This window comes from Anneissia japonica, unplaced genomic scaffold, assembly GCF_011630105.1.
Source record: "Anneissia japonica isolate Jap-2015-1 unplaced genomic scaffold, ASM1163010v1 scaffold287722_len911783_cov160, whole genome shotgun sequence".
NCBI classification, from domain to species: Eukaryota; Metazoa; Echinodermata; class Crinoidea; order Comatulida; family Comatulidae; genus Anneissia; species Anneissia japonica.
In genome coordinates, this window is record NW_022711579.1 from 677,801 (window position 1) to 696,921 (window position 19,121).

General features: G+C 34.5%; 1 protein-coding gene across 1 annotated transcript in view; it reads left to right on the plus strand.

Moving 5' to 3' along the window:
* The window catches only part of LOC117107551, a 28,444-nt gene extending 10,389 nt beyond the window's left edge, over nucleotides 1–18,055 (plus strand). The window contains exons 7-14 of the mRNA XM_033249253.1: nucleotides 328–517; nucleotides 1,129–1,256; nucleotides 1,588–1,631; nucleotides 2,072–2,125; nucleotides 3,779–4,469; nucleotides 6,955–7,119; nucleotides 11,450–11,605; nucleotides 14,971–18,055. Of these exons, the coding sequence (XP_033105144.1) occupies nucleotides 328–517; nucleotides 1,129–1,256; nucleotides 1,588–1,631; nucleotides 2,072–2,125; nucleotides 3,779–4,469; nucleotides 6,955–7,119; nucleotides 11,450–11,605; nucleotides 14,971–15,255 (1,713 nt within the window). The 3' untranslated portion in view covers nucleotides 15,256–18,055. The remainder of the gene's footprint in view (nucleotides 1–327; nucleotides 518–1,128; nucleotides 1,257–1,587; nucleotides 1,632–2,071; nucleotides 2,126–3,778; nucleotides 4,470–6,954; nucleotides 7,120–11,449; nucleotides 11,606–14,970) is intronic.
* Nucleotides 18,056–19,121: the final 1,066 nt, after the last annotated feature.

Below are 19,121 nucleotides of genomic sequence, written 5' to 3' on the forward strand. Positions count from 1 at the left end.
TAAAATGTACAGTATATATACTGTATATATAAATTGTATATATACAGTATATAAGTATATATACTGTATATATAAATTGTATATAATACAATATTATTAATTCCAAAAAAATCTCAACCCCTGAAACCGAGACTCAGAAATACCAGGATGTGTCTGGCAGGGGATAGTTTTACCATAGTTAATTTTTTTCCCCATTTACCTATTTTCTTCTATAATTTATTTACTTGTATCATGGTGTGTCATGCAACTTAATTTCATGTCGCCTTGTTGTTATGACTATGACAATAAAGTTTATCATAGGTTTTTTTAATTGATCTATTGCTGCAGTCAAATACAGGTGGTAAAAAGTGTGATAATCAATGTGTTAGCGAAGATGATGGCGATCAGCTGAGGGTGCAAGAAGTTGTTGCATCCCTTTCAAATCGTCCCGGATCAGCAGCATCAAACAAGAGCAGTGGAAGCCGTAGAGGGCAGCCTTCACCTGGAGTGCTCTTACCTGAAGGACAAAGTGTTCTTGGTAAATCTCAAAGGTCTTACAATTTACAATAACAAGATAGCACTCTCCGCGATTTACATGTAACAAATAGAAGCATGTATGTTCAGGAAAAAAGCAGAAAAGGAATAATTTTTATAAAGAGGGCATTGTTACCATGGTAAGGTGGTTACAGATTACATGCAGAAACCGTGAGATGTGCTATGTTTAGTTAACAATTTTGCCATAAGTTGAACAGTAATCACTTTTGCAAGAGGGCACCCTACGCTGTCTTATTACAGAATCTGCACACAGAAATCGTGGAAAACGCTGTCTTGTTATTATCCGATCTTTTGTAAGTCTTCAAATAAACATTTTCTAACTGTAGACTGACACTAAATTTTTGGCTTTTTAGACCTTATCTGATTTTTGTGTTTTTTCCTTCATCGATAAACTACAGTGGAGACCATCAATAGTTAACTGTAATCATCCTTTTGAAGTGGAACATCCAGGTCTCTCTCTTGTTTATGGCTTATAATTTACAGCCTCATTCACACTTGCAACCATTGGATACGCTTAAAACTATTAGATGTGTAATTTAATGATCTCAAATCCTGGTTATGCAATGGGTGAAATTATTGTTTTCTTGTTGGCAGGAACGTTTTCTGAGACATCCAGAAATATTAACCAGCAGCATGTAGAAGAAGAAGATGCCAGGAGAAAGAAACCAGTTGACTTTGAAGATGAGGAAAGTATTGAGCCTTGGGGAGAATTAGAAGAAAAGGTATTAAATTAACAACCATGTAAAATCCAATTCTTCAATTTAACTAAAATTGCTGTATGATTATGATTGCCTTTGATAATGTAGAAATATTCTAAAGCTTACCCAAACATTGGTGGTGAATTTTGTTTTTTTAAACACATTTTTGAAAAGAACAAAAATGGCAATTCTGATGAAATTTGTAAAATGATTTCGAGTACATTCTCGACAAAAATTCATTTATAAAAATTGAACATTATACATATGTTGAAGCAGTCAAGACAAAATAAGTTTGTAATATATAATGTTTTGAATTGAATGACATTTATTATTAAATAAATATATTTCTCTTAAGGTGGGAGAGAATGTTGGAAGTGCAAACTCAAGAAAAACAATAAGGTATGTGATAAAGTTTTTTGGTGAGATAAAATTCTAATTGGTTATGCTGCAATTCTTTTGAAATTGAAAATTTGTTTTTTTAAAGTTCAAAGTAGTTTTTGAAATTGTGTAATCCAAAGCTGTTTTCAGTAAGCTTGTTTTCAGCAAGCTTTTGAAGTTATTAGAGTAGTTGCTTAGTTTGCTAACTGGAAACTGATAACTTTGATATTATTTAATCAGAAATTCAAATTTTTATATGTATTTTCATGGTTTTCAAGATTTTGCTGCGGATATTTCTATATATCTTTAAAGCAGTTATTAATTAAATTACAAATTGAATAGTGAACTCCGAAGTAAAATGTAAATACCCTTGTTTTTGTTACTTAAAATATCTTTATCTATTGATTGAGTTTTTGATTGTGCAAATAACAGGAAAGTTTCACAACATGTTTCTCTTCTAGTGATGCTCTCCCAATAAATATAATTGAAAAGAATTATAAGTCGAGCAGAGAGGAGTAAGTTTTATTATGTAATGATGTGCTGTGGTATTCTATATATATATATATATATATATCTTTGTCTTATAGCAATTGTGCCTGCCTTGTGGTGATACCGTTAGCTTTGTATTTAAATGGTACTATAGAATAATATATATATATGTCGCCCGCCATTTTGGATCTTCTTGACATGCAAACACAACCTTCTTTTTTTTCAAGTTACTTTATACACCATTATCCAACTGTTGTCAGCAAAAAATCAACTCTATGTTCCAAAATTATTGCTCTAATACCAATGTTAAACTTGCTTTTAAATCATATAAATTATCTATTTTTTTTTTAATGTTTAAGACCATGTCCCAATTAATCTTCATGTTGTCTACAAATTTACTTGTGCGGAGTGTAACTCCGGTGAGAACATTAGACACTTGCTAGTAGACACTTGGAACCATGGCGAAGGAGCACTTAGTTCGGGACAATTCTTCACACATTTTTCAACATCTTCAAAACTCTGTTAAATGCAAAAACATCTAATTCAGACTGCCTTCTATTCTGGATTCTGTATGGAACAATTATCAACTTAAAATAAAAGAAGCTTCGCTTGCTTGGGCAAATCCATCAATGCGCCAACAAGCAACTCAATGTAATATCACTCTCTTGTTGTAATTTTTATATACATGACTTACCATAGTATTCATGACCTTTTATATACATGACTTACCTTAATATTTGCTTGTTTGTCATACATCTGACCAGTATTATATAAACCGTTAGTAGCATAGCAGTATTGCCAGGTAATGGCGTGTGACATGTCAAAACATGTCGTTAATTAGTTTTGTATATTTTTTTTTTCTTAATAGAAATTTTCTCTTTTTTTATGTTGTGGTGTTTTTTTCTTCTTTTTTTTTGGAAAATATGTGGAGGTTATTGGAATGCTTAGTCTTGTTATAATTTTGCATAAAATGTACAAATTTTCCAAACTCAAAAGGTTAACTGACTACTTTTTTCCCCTTAATTTCACTGTAGGTGTTTCTATAAATTTTATAATAGCACCCTCTATCAAAAACCACTTCTACTAGCTGTACTACTTTTTTTCAAATAGATTTCCTTTTTGTTAAATATTGACATCTTCAACAACTTATTTGGTGTTCATTCTCCAAAAGTTTGCAATTACTAACTTCTCTCCTCTCCCTCACCCCACCTCCACTCCTATGCTTTGCACCGATCACTTGCTGTTGTTTTTTTTTTTTGTAGATTCCTTCTTCTTTACTTTTTACAGTATTATTATGTCTGCTTTGTATCATTTTTCCCATTCTATGATACTATAATCATTGTGTGTTTTTTTTCTTTATGTAATGTAAATAAAATATTATTGTTGTGTTCTTGTGTCTGTGGTATTAAGGGAAGAAAAATAAATGGGGAAAACAAAGAGAAAACAACTGAGTAAAGCATTCTATAGGTGTCTGTTTTAATAGTACAATTATAATTATAATAATACATTAAATGTCTGTGGTATACCACATAGATTGTTCTAAGAACTGTTGTTTTGTTGAGAATTTCTCAATTATAATAAAAATAAAGTGATGTAAAGTACAGTAATGAGAAATGTAACTTTGTCACTAATTTTCAATTTATTTATTAATTTAACAAAACAATTTGTTTATATTTCAGAATATTTCTGACCCAATTTGAAGATCCTTCGATGAAAAAAAACTTGTTAGACAACAAAGAAAATTTAGCTCAAGATGATAGACATTCCCATAGCAGTAGTAATAGTAGCATTCAAGGGGACAAGAAGCAGGATAGAGAGAGCGAATCAAAGAAATTAAAGAACAGTAAAGAAAAATTAACTGACCCTAAAGCTGATATGGTATCAAGTGGACAACACATTGTCACAAGAGATAATTCATGTTCAGGGTCTATAGAGGCAGCTAATGATAATTCATTGTCAAGTTCTGTGAAGATAGCTAGTGATAATTCATGTTCAGGGTCCATAAAGGCAGCTAGTGATGATGAATCAGAAACTGATATACAGGATAGGATTAGCCTTAAAGATGAAGGGTATGAAATGAACACAAATGATGAAGAAATCAAAAACATGGAAGATGGAATAAGGAAATTTGACACTATCTCCAATCAGATGGGAAACATAGGGCATTTGGAGGATTCTGAGGTTGGCATGAAAGATGAGGAAATTGAAGAAATCTATGACAGCGGCGTATTCAGCAGACCAAGAAATGAGGAGGAAATGCAAGAGGCATTAGCGAGGAAAGAGAATAGAAGAAAGGAAAAAGCAGCAAAGAAGAAACAAGAAGATGAGGAAAGGCGACGGAAAGCAATGCCGAAAGAAGAAAAAGCAGCAGTGAGTATTTTAATTAAATATTTTCATGTTCAGAAATCTTAAGCTCGGCGCTCCCAAGGCAAAACAACATCTAACATTTTTGTTGATTTTGAGATAATATCATTTAGGAGTATCACAGCGGTTTCATACGCAATATTGAGACAATAAGTGTTTTCAGCGCGCCTTTCATATATTTTACGCACCGCAAGCCTTGAACGAACACACTCATGTCGCGATTGGGATCCTGCGAGCCTAGTGAAACTGCATTTTTTGGTACATAGAATTGTGCTAAAAATAATATATGAGTATAATATCCCCCCATTCATGTTCTGTTTGTCTAATTATTATATCAGCTACTAAACAAACTTTTTGCAATGCATGAATTTATATAAAAATCATGAATTTTAACGAGAAAAGTAAGGCCAGTCTACAGTAAAAATGTAAACAAACAACGCCCTAACTCCGTAAATGTTAATATCGCTAAACATGGTCATAATTATCGTCGTTTTACAAAATTGTGAAATTTTTTTTGGATGTTATCGTTGGTTGCCAATGAACAATCAGTGTCTGTTCTTGTATTCTGTGAAATATTGGCCTGACAACTTCTTCCGATTTTTAAAAATTTTCGATTGAAAACAGCAAATATTTTGGCTTTACTAGGCGTTCTCCACGGGCTCATACGCGCAATTTTACGCGTTGGTTATACATGCGCTAGGCCTAGATTGAGGCCTAGATTTTATTGGGGTTTTGGATAGGCTTTGCTGCATTAATGTTGTTAAATGTTAAAATTATTATTGTATAATATATATATTATTTTTATTCAGCTAATATATGGATAAATACAGGTTTGCATTGAATAACATTTTATATTTTGATGGCAATAATTAAGATGGCTCTAAAATAAAGAAAATTTAAAATATAAATAAATGTAAACAATGATCCAATATTCATCTGTGAAAATAGCCAGTATCATTTACAATCATCATTCTTCTTACACCTCAGTTTACAAATAGACACAAACATTATGTTCTACATGTTATATTTTTAATGAACAAAATAAACCTTTAAAAAATACAAGAATCGAAATTAAACCGAAAGGTCCACTGATTAATCTCGGATACAGATAAAATAATACATACTCAAAGTTTAGGGATTCAATACTGAAAATACAACATTTGATATACTGTATTTAAGAACATGCGATGGTATTTATAAAGCATTATTGTGATGATACATAATTAAAAAAAAGAAAAAAAAAAAAAAACATTGTACAGAAGTAAATGGTGAAGTTTCCTCATGGGTTGTAATTAAAATTTCACATATAATCACAATGTCTATAAATATAAAAGCCTGCAAAATTTAAAAAGGGTACAACAATTTATTGCAAAATTCTAAACATGCAAACTTTCACTCTATTTTTCTCTAAAAGTGAAAATTTCAAGTTTACATTGTTTTGCCACGGAACGGCCAAGCTGCTGTGTTTGTGTTCAATTAATTTTTGTCAAATCAACCATACACTAATTCACTGATTACTAGTAGCAACCTGAGGCCCCGGGGGGCTCACTCTTCAATATTTTTAGACGGGTAGGTGCCGCATTTACGGGTGTATTTTTGAGGGCTTGGTAGCACAAGCTTGTAAATTTATGGAAGAGTTTCAGCTTGTATAGGGTATATTTGCGAGGACTTGGTAGCACAAGTGGGAAATACCAGGTAAATTTGGTAGTTAAAGTCCCTGCCTCGTCCCATATCAAAGTCTCATAATTTTTCAGACGATGTTATCAAAGATTTTTTGATGACCTCAGTGCTAAACTTACCATTTTACATAGCCACAAACAGTAGGGATCGCGAATAGACAGAACCGTGGTCTTTTTCGCCATCGAGAACAGTATACAAGTTTAATTCGGTAGGTTACATGGCCGTAATAGTAGTTCAACTGGAACACTGGATTGGTAAATGGTAGTTCAAGTCCCTAATAATTTTCAGTATAGGTAGCGCAAGTGTCTCATGTCTTGGAATGGCTGCTGCACGCCCCTGTAAGGTTGGTATACAAGTGAGCCCCCCGGACCTGCGGAATCTTCATTTTCATTGCATTCCTAATTTTACCAATTTGTAGCATTGTCTAACCTGTGTCAAGACAAAGGCGACTTTATAAGGGATAATTATTTAGAGAAATTTTTTAAATACAATTATTAGTAGCGCTCGCGTATCAAACTGGCCACACACTACGTCGTACGACCGTCAGGAGATTAATTAATGTTTTCTCTGCGTGAACACTTGACAACGCTACGGCGTCTGCTGATTGTCGATGGCAGATTCAGCAGATTGTCATTCAAAAAGATCTGTTATGCGTGCCGCGTCACATTACACTTCCGATGGAATCACATCGGCCGAGGTCCGCGCAGTGTGTGCCCGGCTTAACACTTCGTTCTTGTGTGAATTTCTGCATATATGCACCCCCCAACAAACACATAGCCTTACTAATGAATGTGTAATTTGTTACCTTCAGATTTTGGCTGATGTTTACACTTTCATTTCACCACGGCAACAAACAATCTTTGAAGAGAAATTTCAAGAATTGGATGTCAACGACAATGGCATCTTGACCTTAGATGAACTTCAAGAACGAATGAAGAAATGGGTGGGAAAGGAAGATATAAAATTAATCATGCAGGTAGGTTCACACCGTTATAAACAATATTTATTCAGATAATTGTCCTGGGCCGTGTCAGGGCAGTTGCCAGGGTGTGTTTAAGAGTGTGTTTATTGAAATTTCCTTTGAAGTATGCATTTTCGAATAAATTCATCTTTTTTATGTATGGGTTTTAGATGATATGTCAACTTCAATTTTGATTGATCTATACTAGATTAACTTTCCATTTTTCGGAAGGTAACTGAGATTCAAATAATGTAGATATAATTAAGTCATTAGCAAACCTTTATTTTACGTAATTCTCTTCTATCTTCTAATGCCAGTAAATTACGAAAGAAGAGGCTTAATGTGTTTATGTATTACCATAATACAGCTCTTTCCTGTATTCATTCTAATTAAGAATGGTACAGCTATGCAGGTAAAGCATATATTCCACTGGCAGATTCAGGAGCTCAAAATAGAGGGAACCCACGGAGGGGCTTTCATTGGTGTTTCAGCCTCCCTTACAATATTTAAGAAAATGTGTTAAACTTTATTGTTTTCTTGTGATTATGAATTGACTAGGATTTGATGCGAACATCATTCATGCAGCTGTTAATGCTGTCCTGGCGTGCCTTGCCCATTAAATTGCTAGGGAACGGTGCAGTGGTGTTTGGTTTCATCTACTTTGTTTTATTTTATTTTCTCATTTTCCTGTGTTCTTCTGTTGGATGTATTTTCATCACTACAGTATATTAGTAAAAATACAAGTAATAAAAAATAGCGAGAACTGCTCTGATCTTCTTGAAATAGCACTATATAAATGTTGTAATGTTCGTATGTATGTATGGAGGTTCTAAACCACTTCAGCCCCATCCATGTCTGGGGCTGAGGTAAGAAAATGGCACCTCTAGATGGCCGGAAATGACACTCTCTGACTTACATTAAAGTATAGTTTTCTTCTTTTCTTCATTTATAGTATAATTTAAAAAGAATTTAGGTAAGGGGAGGAGGAGGGGCGGGTTGGCTGGCTGAGTCTCCTTTGAATCCGCCACTGTATTCGAGTAAAGGACTAAATATTAACCTTTAAGCTACATTTACACTAGACACGATTACAACACGACAACTACAACAACGACACGACAACGACACAATACAGATGCGCGCAGTGTTGAAGGATACAAACTATGCAATGATATGTCGTTGTCGTGTCCTTATCGTGTCTAGTGTAAATCCAGCTTTATAATGGATCTTTAAATGGAAGATGTTCTTCTGTTGATGTTAATAACAAAAGGATAAATTCAAAATTTTATTCCATTTGTTTTACATATTATATAGAAAAAATATAAACACATTAATTTTTCGACATTAATTATGTCATCATCAAGATGATGACGTCATCATCCTGATGATGACATAATTAATGTCGAAATATTGAATCCCAACACGATGGCATGTATTTCAATACTTGGAGTATGTATTATACTTTCTTATCTGAGATTAATCAGTGGACCTTTCGACATTAATTTATTCATTAACATTTGGTGTAATTATGAATAATTGCTCAAATAAAAAAAGGAAAAGGCTTTGGATTGCAGGATCCCTGGTTCAAAACCTGGAAATTCCATTTTATGTATTCGTGAGTTGCACACTTTATTCAGTAAGTCGTATGGCCGATTAGCAGGGGTGCCAAAACCTATAGCCATAATACCGGCTTCTTCTCGGAAAAGGACTATAAACCATAGGCCCAGTGTACACGATGGCTCGTGTGCACTAACCCAGTACATCATACAAGACAAGTAGGTAGGAGGATACCCTTGTGTACTGGTAGAAACAGCCCCTGTGGTGGACAGTGAGAATTGCTGGTATGGGGTTACCGGGTAGCACAGAAACGAAGGGACTCTCAGGAGAAAATAATCATTGATCAAGCTACTAGTCCACACTATCTTAAAGCACAATTTATACTTTGGCAAAAGGCGCTATATAAATTTCTGTATCATTATTATTATTTATTTATTCTATTTACTTCATCCTTTGGTTTGCATGTTAAGCTGTTGGTCCAGTGCACCATATTAAATGTCTCTGTGCATGTATTAAAAAAAAAATCACTATTAGCAATCCATGATTCTTGCCCCAGAGTTGGTAAATCAAATAAAAAGATAAATACCATTACAAATATGTGAATATTCCATATTAAACTGTTAATTAAATTTTCAGGAGTTAAGGCATTTCGCGATATTTTAAACATTTCAAACTAGTTAAAGTGAGGTTCATTGCAAATATGCCGTAAAATGCATACAATTTTTGCTACTCAATCTATAAAGATAAGTAAAATTTACTAGTCATCACAATCTAATCTTGATTTATTTTCGCATGCATGACAATTGATATGTCGACAAGGACTCGAAGCCCCGCTTACAAAGTCATGAAAACCTTAGATAATATGGCGGCTACTGAGTTACCAAGCGGTTTTGGCGAACATTTTCTTTGCTATCAACCTTCTTCAAGAAAGATAATTCAGGGTAGGCGGTATGCAAATGAATCATATATTCATAGTGTTAACCTGTTTCATGGAACAGATGGGGAAATTGTTGTAAAAGCCTCTGTATTTCACTTCTAAAGGAAGAGGGAAAAGCCACATTCAGTCAACTTCGTTGTTGGCAATAGCCAAGTCACTGATGCTCACTGGTGATGTATGCGATTACACACTTTAATCGATCGTTTGCACTTTTCAATGTTGCGTTTGGGCTTCGGGAACGGGATAAACTTAATTCCTCCTTTTAGTCATTCTGGATAACGATCGCCTGAATTGAAGTCTCCATTGACACCGTTTTACCATATTTTTTGCCGTTAAAAACGTATAATAGGCATAAAGGAATATTTTATGGCATATTCCTATCTATAACCAAGCATAGACATCTAGGCCTAGGCTCATGTATGTTTTGCGTTGACAACCAGCTGGCCATGTCTAAGGAAATTAAAATGTCGAAGAAAAAGTTTTTTATCACATGGCTAAATGACGCTCGCTGATTAGTCGGTTTATCTGTCAATCAAATCTCGTCGAGATGTTAATTGTTTCCAGCAAATGGCATACTAAGTCTTTGTAAACTGAAGCTTAAGAATCATGAACACTTTTAATTTAACCATCAAGACAACAAGTCTAATTGTGTGATGGAAAACAGAAAGAGAAACCACCTGAAATGTAGTTTGGATTCTGGTGTACAATTACCTCTTGGAACTATTTACTAATAGCATTTCAAAACTTGTTTTCATGTATTTATAATGAAACTAAGAAATACTACTACTATCTGCATGTACATGCCACATACAACTAAGAGCAAAACTGATGCAATTCTGGAATTCTTCATGATTAAATCAGCAAATTGTTTTGAAATGAGTCTTTTAACCATAATGACTTCTCCCCTATTTTCGACAAAATCTCATTCAGGTAAATTTGACCTACATCTTATGCATGAATGCACTAACCGCAGAAAACTCGAAATTTGTAGCTGCTATTGGCCTTAAGTGTGTGACGTCGTTCATAGACAGGGTAAAAACAGTTCTGAATACAAAATTTTAAAGTAAAAATGATCAATGGTTATTTAAGTAGCAACCAGCATGTAATTTACATGGCAAGAAAGCTTAATTTATGAGCTACAATTGACCGTTCACCCAAAGTTTAGCAACCTGTTGTTGCAGAGTTATGGTAAAAAGAAACAGGAAGTATACCAATATACACTCTAATTTTAACCTTTTATCTATGCAAAAGCATAAGAAGTAGTCAACTTTGAAAGAAAAATGATTATTCAATTTTGCATTAATTAATTAAGCTTAAAACATCTAGTTTTATAATCCGATCGCCCCAGATTGGCAAATGAAACCATTTAAATTATATAGTCGATTTTGTGAGAAAATGGGGTCCCGTTTTGACTTATTTACTGTGTTAAGTTGTGCAGGTGAACCGTTCAGTGAGCAGATGTCTTCAAGTTTTTATTATGATCTAAATATGAAATCAGTTCCCTTTTTTGAGTGGATTGTGCGCTTTATAAGTCCGGTTGGACCAAAAATTAAAAGAAATAATAATTTGCCTAGATCCAAATAATGCTATTTTGATTGCCAGTCCCAAATATTGTGGTCTAAAAACACATTTAGGATAAAAAATTAAGCCATAAAAACTCTCCCCATGAACCTAAACGAGGATTTTTTTATTCCGGGCTATCAACCGAGTCTTCGTCGTCGTTTTGGTTCGGACCCCTCCGTCGGACACGTCCGACCCCTTGTCGGCAAATTTCTTGCGCCACCGCTGTATATCTCTTAAAGAGGAAAAGCTCTACTTATTCAATCTGTTTTGTCCCTCCATATATCGCTACAGATATTTGACCTGAACAAAGATAAGACAATCGACGTCAGAGAGTTTGTAACAATGGCAGCCTTGAATGATAAGATCACAGGTCATGTGACTGAGTCACCTGATCAGCAGCTTGCTTTCAGCCTGAAAAAGCTGAGTCATCATGTTACTGCTTACAAGGTAAGTTTGCTGTAGAGAAGGAAACAGTCTCTGATTTATTACTCTGTTATTGTTAAAGTGGCTGTGTACTGTTTGCTCGCCACAAAATGAGTCTCATGGTTAAAAATTGAGTTTATATTATATTTGGGTAAATCACACTATAAGCTTTCATTTGGCATTTGAGTGGCTTCCCTACTATAAGTAATAAATCCAGAGATGTTAGCATTTAAAGTTTAGGTGTATAAGAACCACGTTTTCAGAAAATCAGCCTCAAAGATAAACTAACCTGTACAAATAATATGTCTAGATTTACAGAATATGTGCAGAGAACACTGTTTTGGCAAGAAAATTCATTTACAAAGTATGCAATCATAAAATATAAGTATCAAGTTATTCAAAATCATTAAAATCAAAATTTTGTAAAAATGTTGACTTTGGTCTGTTTTGGTGAATAGTATCTCAATATGATTTCACCAACGATGCGTCTCATTTCGTGCAGTGGCGTAGCTAGAGGTTATGGCGCCCGGGGGGAAGAGTAGAAAATTGCGCCCCCTACCCCCACCCAATTATAATTATAATATTTTGAAATTAATTGATATTGGTTGTATATACTTTAAGCATATTCGTACTGTACGTCCATATCATGCACTGTCTAAACAGTATTATTTAAACCCGAATAACTATTATTATTGTAGCTCTTGTATGTTCTTTCTTACCAGGGATGGCGCCAGGATTTTCCCAAGGAAGTTCCGAGGTTCGGGTGTGGGGGGGCGCAATGCCCCGACGAGGGGGAAGGGCGATTCCCTGACGAGGGGGAAGATTTCCTTGACGAGAGCAAAGTGGGCATGATCGAGCGTCGCTTAAAATCTTCTGAAAGTGACCTGGAGGGGAGGGGGGCGAAACCCCCGAAAATTGTTGACAACTTATGGGTTTCAAAGTCTTATTTAATCGATTTTAGAGTCTTCTAATAATGTACAAAATACCTATATTTTTTTCTCCCCAACGAATTATGGTTTTTTTTCTCCGACAAACGGGAGGGGGTGGGGGTGCAGCTATCTCCGAAAGAGACCCTGGTGCCATCCCTGTTTCTTACTATTGAAACTGCATTACAATGCTCGGAACTTTGTATACAACTTTAACATTATCATAATTTGTAAAGGCTGTTGTATTTATGGCATACATCTAACTTTATCTTATAGTAGAGTCTTGTAAGTTGCTGAATTCCATTGTTAATCTTGCAACTGAAACTGCTTTTGTATCAGCAAATAAGTTAATAACATGATCAAAGGTAGCAACGTTGTCTGCTTCATCACGCTCAAGTGCCAAAGCAGATAGTCTCTCTTTTTCCATCGTGGCTCTGAGATATGGCAGGATGAGCTTTAGTCATGTAGTCATTGCAGAACAAAATGAAAAAACAAGAGAAAACAGTCAAAATGGACTGAAAAGAAATCACAATCTATACATTTGCCAAAAAATACACCTACATTCAGATTCTTATTAACGGGAAAATATTCATGCCTGGCGAAATACATCAATTTCGTTGTGTTTTTCTAAAAAGTGCTTATTTTTTTACTCTCAATCTCCCATTTCAGCGCCCCCTCAAACCCGGCGCCCAGGGTAGGTGCCCCCCCTTGACCCCACTAGCTAAGCCACTGATTTCGTGGTGAGACCTCACATAATAGCTTCACTTATGATATCACTGCACTTTATTTTGTTTATTTAATGATAATAGTAATATTTTTTATTTATTCGATGGCACTCAAAAATCATTTGGTGCGTTTAAAATGAACTAGAATAAACAAGTTAAGATTCTTAGCTACAAGTAAGCAAAATAAAAAATTATTAAACAAAACATGAAAGTATTTTATAAGGAAATACACTCAAGTAGTAGTGCTGCTGATAAGGCAGCTCCTCGAAAAATGTGAAAAGGAAATGCAGTTGTATGAACAACATGCTTCACTTGTCACAAATTTAGACTGCACACTGACAATACAAATTGCAACAGAACAGGTAGCCAACGTAGTAGAGAGCAAATACGGTGCACCTCCAAAAACAGCCCAAGCCATAATATTTCACTGTCTATAAAGCCACCAAAAAAGAAAAGCACGCCATTGGCCAAATTTTTGGAAAATCCAAAAAACCAGTAGGTCTGTAGGAAACTGTCCAGTGATAGGCATTCCAGCCTTTTTAACTCATTAACAAAATATTTTTCGTTGTAATCAAACAAAAAAAAATAAAATACCGAACCTCAATTTTGTACATTTTGGGTCGGTTGGGCGTGGCCAACACAATATATATATTTTTTTTTGGCCTAACTATAACCACAGTAAAATAAATAATGTTAACAATATCACAATGTTAACAACAACAAGCATAAAAAATACACTCAATGTACATGTGCTAGTAGTGGCTTTGAGATAAACAGAAGGGCAAAACGGTCCAATATGGAATCTAACAATTTCCGGTGGAGGAGATTCTAGCAGCAAAGCATTGGTGGAGATGAAGGAAATAACCCCCCTCCCCCCTGGTTCTCCAAACAAATTGACAGTTTTTGAGGCAATTGAAGCTGCTGTGAGATGTTTTAGAATGTATTAAGAACAATGCCGTATATTCTCGCGTATAAGGCAATCTGCTTATAAAAAGAAGGACTCCCGAGTTTGAGAAGATTTAAAGTCGGCGACCCCCCTCCCCCCATTTCACCTTTCTTTCTTCCTTTTGATATGATCCTCTGGGACCAAGCCTGCATTTAGCCTTCAAATCGGCTTGGTAAATTTCATGGATTTCATTACATTAAGCAACAACTGTTCAAAGGTGCATGGTGACCATAACAGTTAGTGACTTCATTTCAGTAGTAAATTTGCGTGGTACAATGATCCACACGTAGACGAACATAATTTTAAACATAAAAAAATTGTATGTATAAGACGACCCCAGCTGTTTTTTGTTTTTTTTTTGGTTTTTTTTGTAATTTGCTATTTTACGCCTCATCTTATATGCGAGAACATATGGTAATACCCTTGAAAAAAAATCTACATTTTTGGATGATTATTTGTGGGATTCTAATGCTTGTTTTGCCATACAAGGGTAATACGCTATTGCTGAGAGCTTGCAGATGTTGATTGGTCGGTCGAATCGGGGAAACTGTCTGATTGCACCGGGGACGGCTATACAGTACAACGATTGCACTGAGAACGCTTTAGAGACAGTTTAGCGATTTTAAGGAAACCATTCTTAACACACAAGTATTTCCTTGTCTAACAATTTAATTCTTTTCATACTACTTATTAATTGAACTACATTAGGCTCTTGACAAAGAATAATAAAGCATAGTATTAAAGCAATTTACATAATATGTTTGTGATTATTACCCTCTTCATGTTCTTCAGGAAATGTTTGATATTATGGATGTTAATGGTAACAGTCAGCTTTCCATGGAGGAACTGATGGTAATTATTGTGGCATCAACCGGATTGGACCTTCAAGCTGACCAGGATGTTGTTAAATACATTTACGACACCATCGACAAGGATAAAAGTGGCTCCATTGATTTTGTAGAGTACCTATCATACATTCCATTCTTCTTGAAACTTTACCAGCACGTTTTTGGGAAACCAATCTCTCTTGATGTTATTGAAGATGCTTTGCAGTCTGTTAGACAACATAAGTGGTGAAAGTTAACAAGGAATTTATTGAAATTATGGTGGAAGCTAACAATGAATTTATTGACATTATGTCTATCTTAATGTAATTCAATAATGTAATAATTCAAAGAACTCTATTTGCCATCATTTTATCAAATAGAACAGTAACACATCTTGGCTCTATCAATATTCCCTAATTGAGTAGTATTGGTTTGCACCGTGAATGGTTTGGTTGCCCAACCTTGGGATCAGAACCCACTTATGCTCCTGGATAAGGGAAATATGTATAAATTTCCTTGGCCAAGATCACTAAACAGGAGCCATTCTCAGACCTAAATTCTTGTTAGGTTCGCACTAGAGCCCTAGTATCCGGATCGGGAGCTAACCATTAACACCCATATGAGAATGCCCGATTAGTTAGCGCTAACCATTAGCACCCATATGAGAATGCCCCGATTGGTTAGCGCTAACCATTAGCACCCATATGAGAATGCCCGATTGGTTAGCGCTAACCATTACAGGGATCTGGATACACTAATGCTTAGCAGGCGCTATCGGTTAGCATGTTGAGCGCGTTTCTTTCATTAAACCAATCACACATACATTTCTAATTTCCGGTTGCCTATTGGCCAGCCATCTCACCTCAATTTCTTGATATATCTGGATCGGGGATTTTCTTGTATGAACGCAAGGATAAGCGCGTATGTTATTTATCAGGATCCTGCTAACCATTGGCTAGTGTGTGTGAACATTATGGTGAATGCAACGTCACATGACGTGCACGCAACGGATTGTTATAAATGACAATTCGTTCAAGCCGTCACCGGCAATCAGCTGATGGCATCGTGTCATCTAAAGATCACAAGGAGCTAAATAGATTCCTCAGCCGACTGTCATCATCTTGTCAAGCTTGAGTACTAACTCAAAAGCCTCAACATCACTATGGTGTGTATCAATACTGGAAAGAGCTCCATCAAGATGTTTTATCTTTCTTGATGGCCACAATGGAATATGACTGTATTTGAATTTCTGTTTGCCGTGATCATATTTCATATCATATGTATTTCAAGTAATGATATTAAAAAATGATACAATAACTGCATAATTGGAATTTTGCCAGACTGCATGTGCAGCAAATTCTACTCTTGTATTCCATACTGCTTACTAAATAATAATAATGATGATATTGATAATATAAGTATGAAATGAATATATAACTGAAATTTTGGCAGATATATAAAGCTAGGGTAACTTTCTTCACTCTCGCATATTCTTCGTCCTTACCATTACATGTGTGCATTATCAAAGTATGTCTTTGTAAAAAACATTCTGTTTTCATCTTTTTATCTTTCTAGGATTATTTAAAAAGATAATTGTTGTCAGATATAGAATAATTGCTTTGCGCTCGTTTTCATTTGGAATGTAATTCTTGTTTGTATCTTAAAATTTACCATTTTTATGCTTTGTTACGTATAAACTGTTTGTAATCTTTGTAATCTGTGTCTAATTTTTAAGACGTGAGAGAAATGATAAAATCATTATTGTATTCCTGCATTATTCCCTGATCACGTCTACAAGAAATATTTGTCCACAACAATTGCTGTATTGTTTTATGATTTGATGATTTATTAATCCATGAAGAACAACTAACAAGACGTATCTAATAAAACGAAGAACGATACAATTGTTTAATGCAAGTAATTGTAAAGCTTTTGAGGGAAAGAACAGGAACTAGCCAAGGTGGTGTATCCGGTTCTCTAGCGGTGCTGACCTATCCTTGTACTGTATCTAATATCGTCATAAGCATTGAGTGTGGTTAAGTTGTTCCTCGAGTTTCTCTTGTGTTCGGTAGATAAAATTTACGTCAAATCTTCTTTTGGTTTTGATATCAACAAAGACCCAATATCTGATCACAGAATGACTAATAACTGAATTAGTTTACCATAGCTCTTATCGGATTGGTTGAAAGAATCTGAACGTCAAAGTAGGGGATTGAAACATGGCATAACATTGATAAAATCTATAGCCTTCGATTATTACGTTCACATCACATTCTCAAATAATTCGATCACGATTTTCGATTTGATTTTAAAAAAAAATGAAGAAAAATGGAATTTATTATTAATATTGAATATGAATACCATGCATGATTAGTACAAATTTATATATTTTTGCATGCGGTATAAAACGGGGGGGGGGGGGCGATGGGTTACTTAGTTCTCAATTTCAATAACGATGCTTGCATAACTTAATCACTGCCAAAGCTTTTATCCTAGAGACTCTATTGATTTCTTAAATCTATGCCTTTTCATAAAAATTGAATGCCTACGGTAGCCTGCTATACGGACGTTAATGTAGCTCACTCAATTTGACGTCATTGTTTTGCGTAGAATATTTACCTACTGTGCACGTGTATATGAGGCTACGCGCGCGTAGTATCGCAACCAATCGCACGATGGACAGCTCTAGATTGTAAATTTCAATTTCTGGGGTGAGTATAAATGCAGTCCAACATTAGTCGTGATATTGATTTCCGAAACGATGGCGTGCATTTCGATACTTCATTTCGTATGTATTGCACTATCTTATCTCATATTAATCAATGGACCTTTCGGTTAAAAGTGTATGCTCTCATTATTAAGTGTGATAACCTATGTATATGATCAAGTTGATAATGTGTAATTTCATTGTTAATCGAATGATTGATTTATCATTAATGTGTGTGTGTGTGTGTTTTTAAAATTTCATATCAAAGAACTCTTAACGAATTTTCTTCTATTTTATTTCAAAAGACAATCCAGATCTAATAAATATGCACTGTTTGGGGTAACCATTCGTCTGTCGTTTTGTCATGTTTCTCTCTTTCTTTTCTCCCTTTAAATCGCCATATTAACATTACTGTATAACCAGGTCTCAGAATCATATCATCTTCATTTTTTTAGTTGACCAAAAAGAAAGTTGGTATTTAATCACGTTATTTATAGGCCTACCATAATTAATTGCTTTCTATTTTATTTTTCTGCCATTATAAATATAATGTAGGCTTACTATAATATAACTGATAGAGACCTGCACACCGTATTAGTTATTCAGAAGTGATGTGGTCGGCGCACCTAAACACGTTACGGATTATCAAGATATAATCACAGAGAAAATCTCTATGATAAAATCTTTCTTCCACACACCAGTATGAGCATGCTACAGTATACGGTAATAAATAAAATATTTAGTTTTGGGGCCCTTTTCGTTTGTGTCAATTTGTCATGTTTACATATGTTCGCTTTCCTCTTAAAAGAATGGCCAATTGAGAATACATCCTGATAGTTTCGGAAAGTCCAGACACGTTTATTGGTTGATCAAATAGAAATATGCATGTTTTACGGTCTATTATGGTATAGGAAAACGTTAAGAACTTAACGTTCTTGAAGACAGTTCCCATTTTATTTTTGATTGTGAAGCATATGAAGGTATTAGAATTGAAGAATACAAACTGTTGGAAAATTCCTTAAATTGCAATGGTCTAAGCAGATCATGGGCCAAATTCTATAATAGTGATAATAGCACAAAATTTATGTTTATCATTGGTAACACATCTCTTACATACGAAGATGGCTCATATGGCTTCTTTGACAAATTTTGTAAAGATTTAATTTGTAAAGCATAAAAAAGATTGTCTTTCACATTGCTAATTTTATAGTCTTAAATACTTGATTCATTGTATTGTTTTTTTGTTTTTTTTGTTTTTTTTTTGTATAACGATGGAAATGTTAAATTTGTAACTTGTATTTTGTGTTAATATTTACTGTTTATTATTTATATATTTCATTTAATAATCTTTCTTATTGTAGATTTAGTTGTTAATAACTCTTTGTAAATGGTCTTAATTTATCTCACTT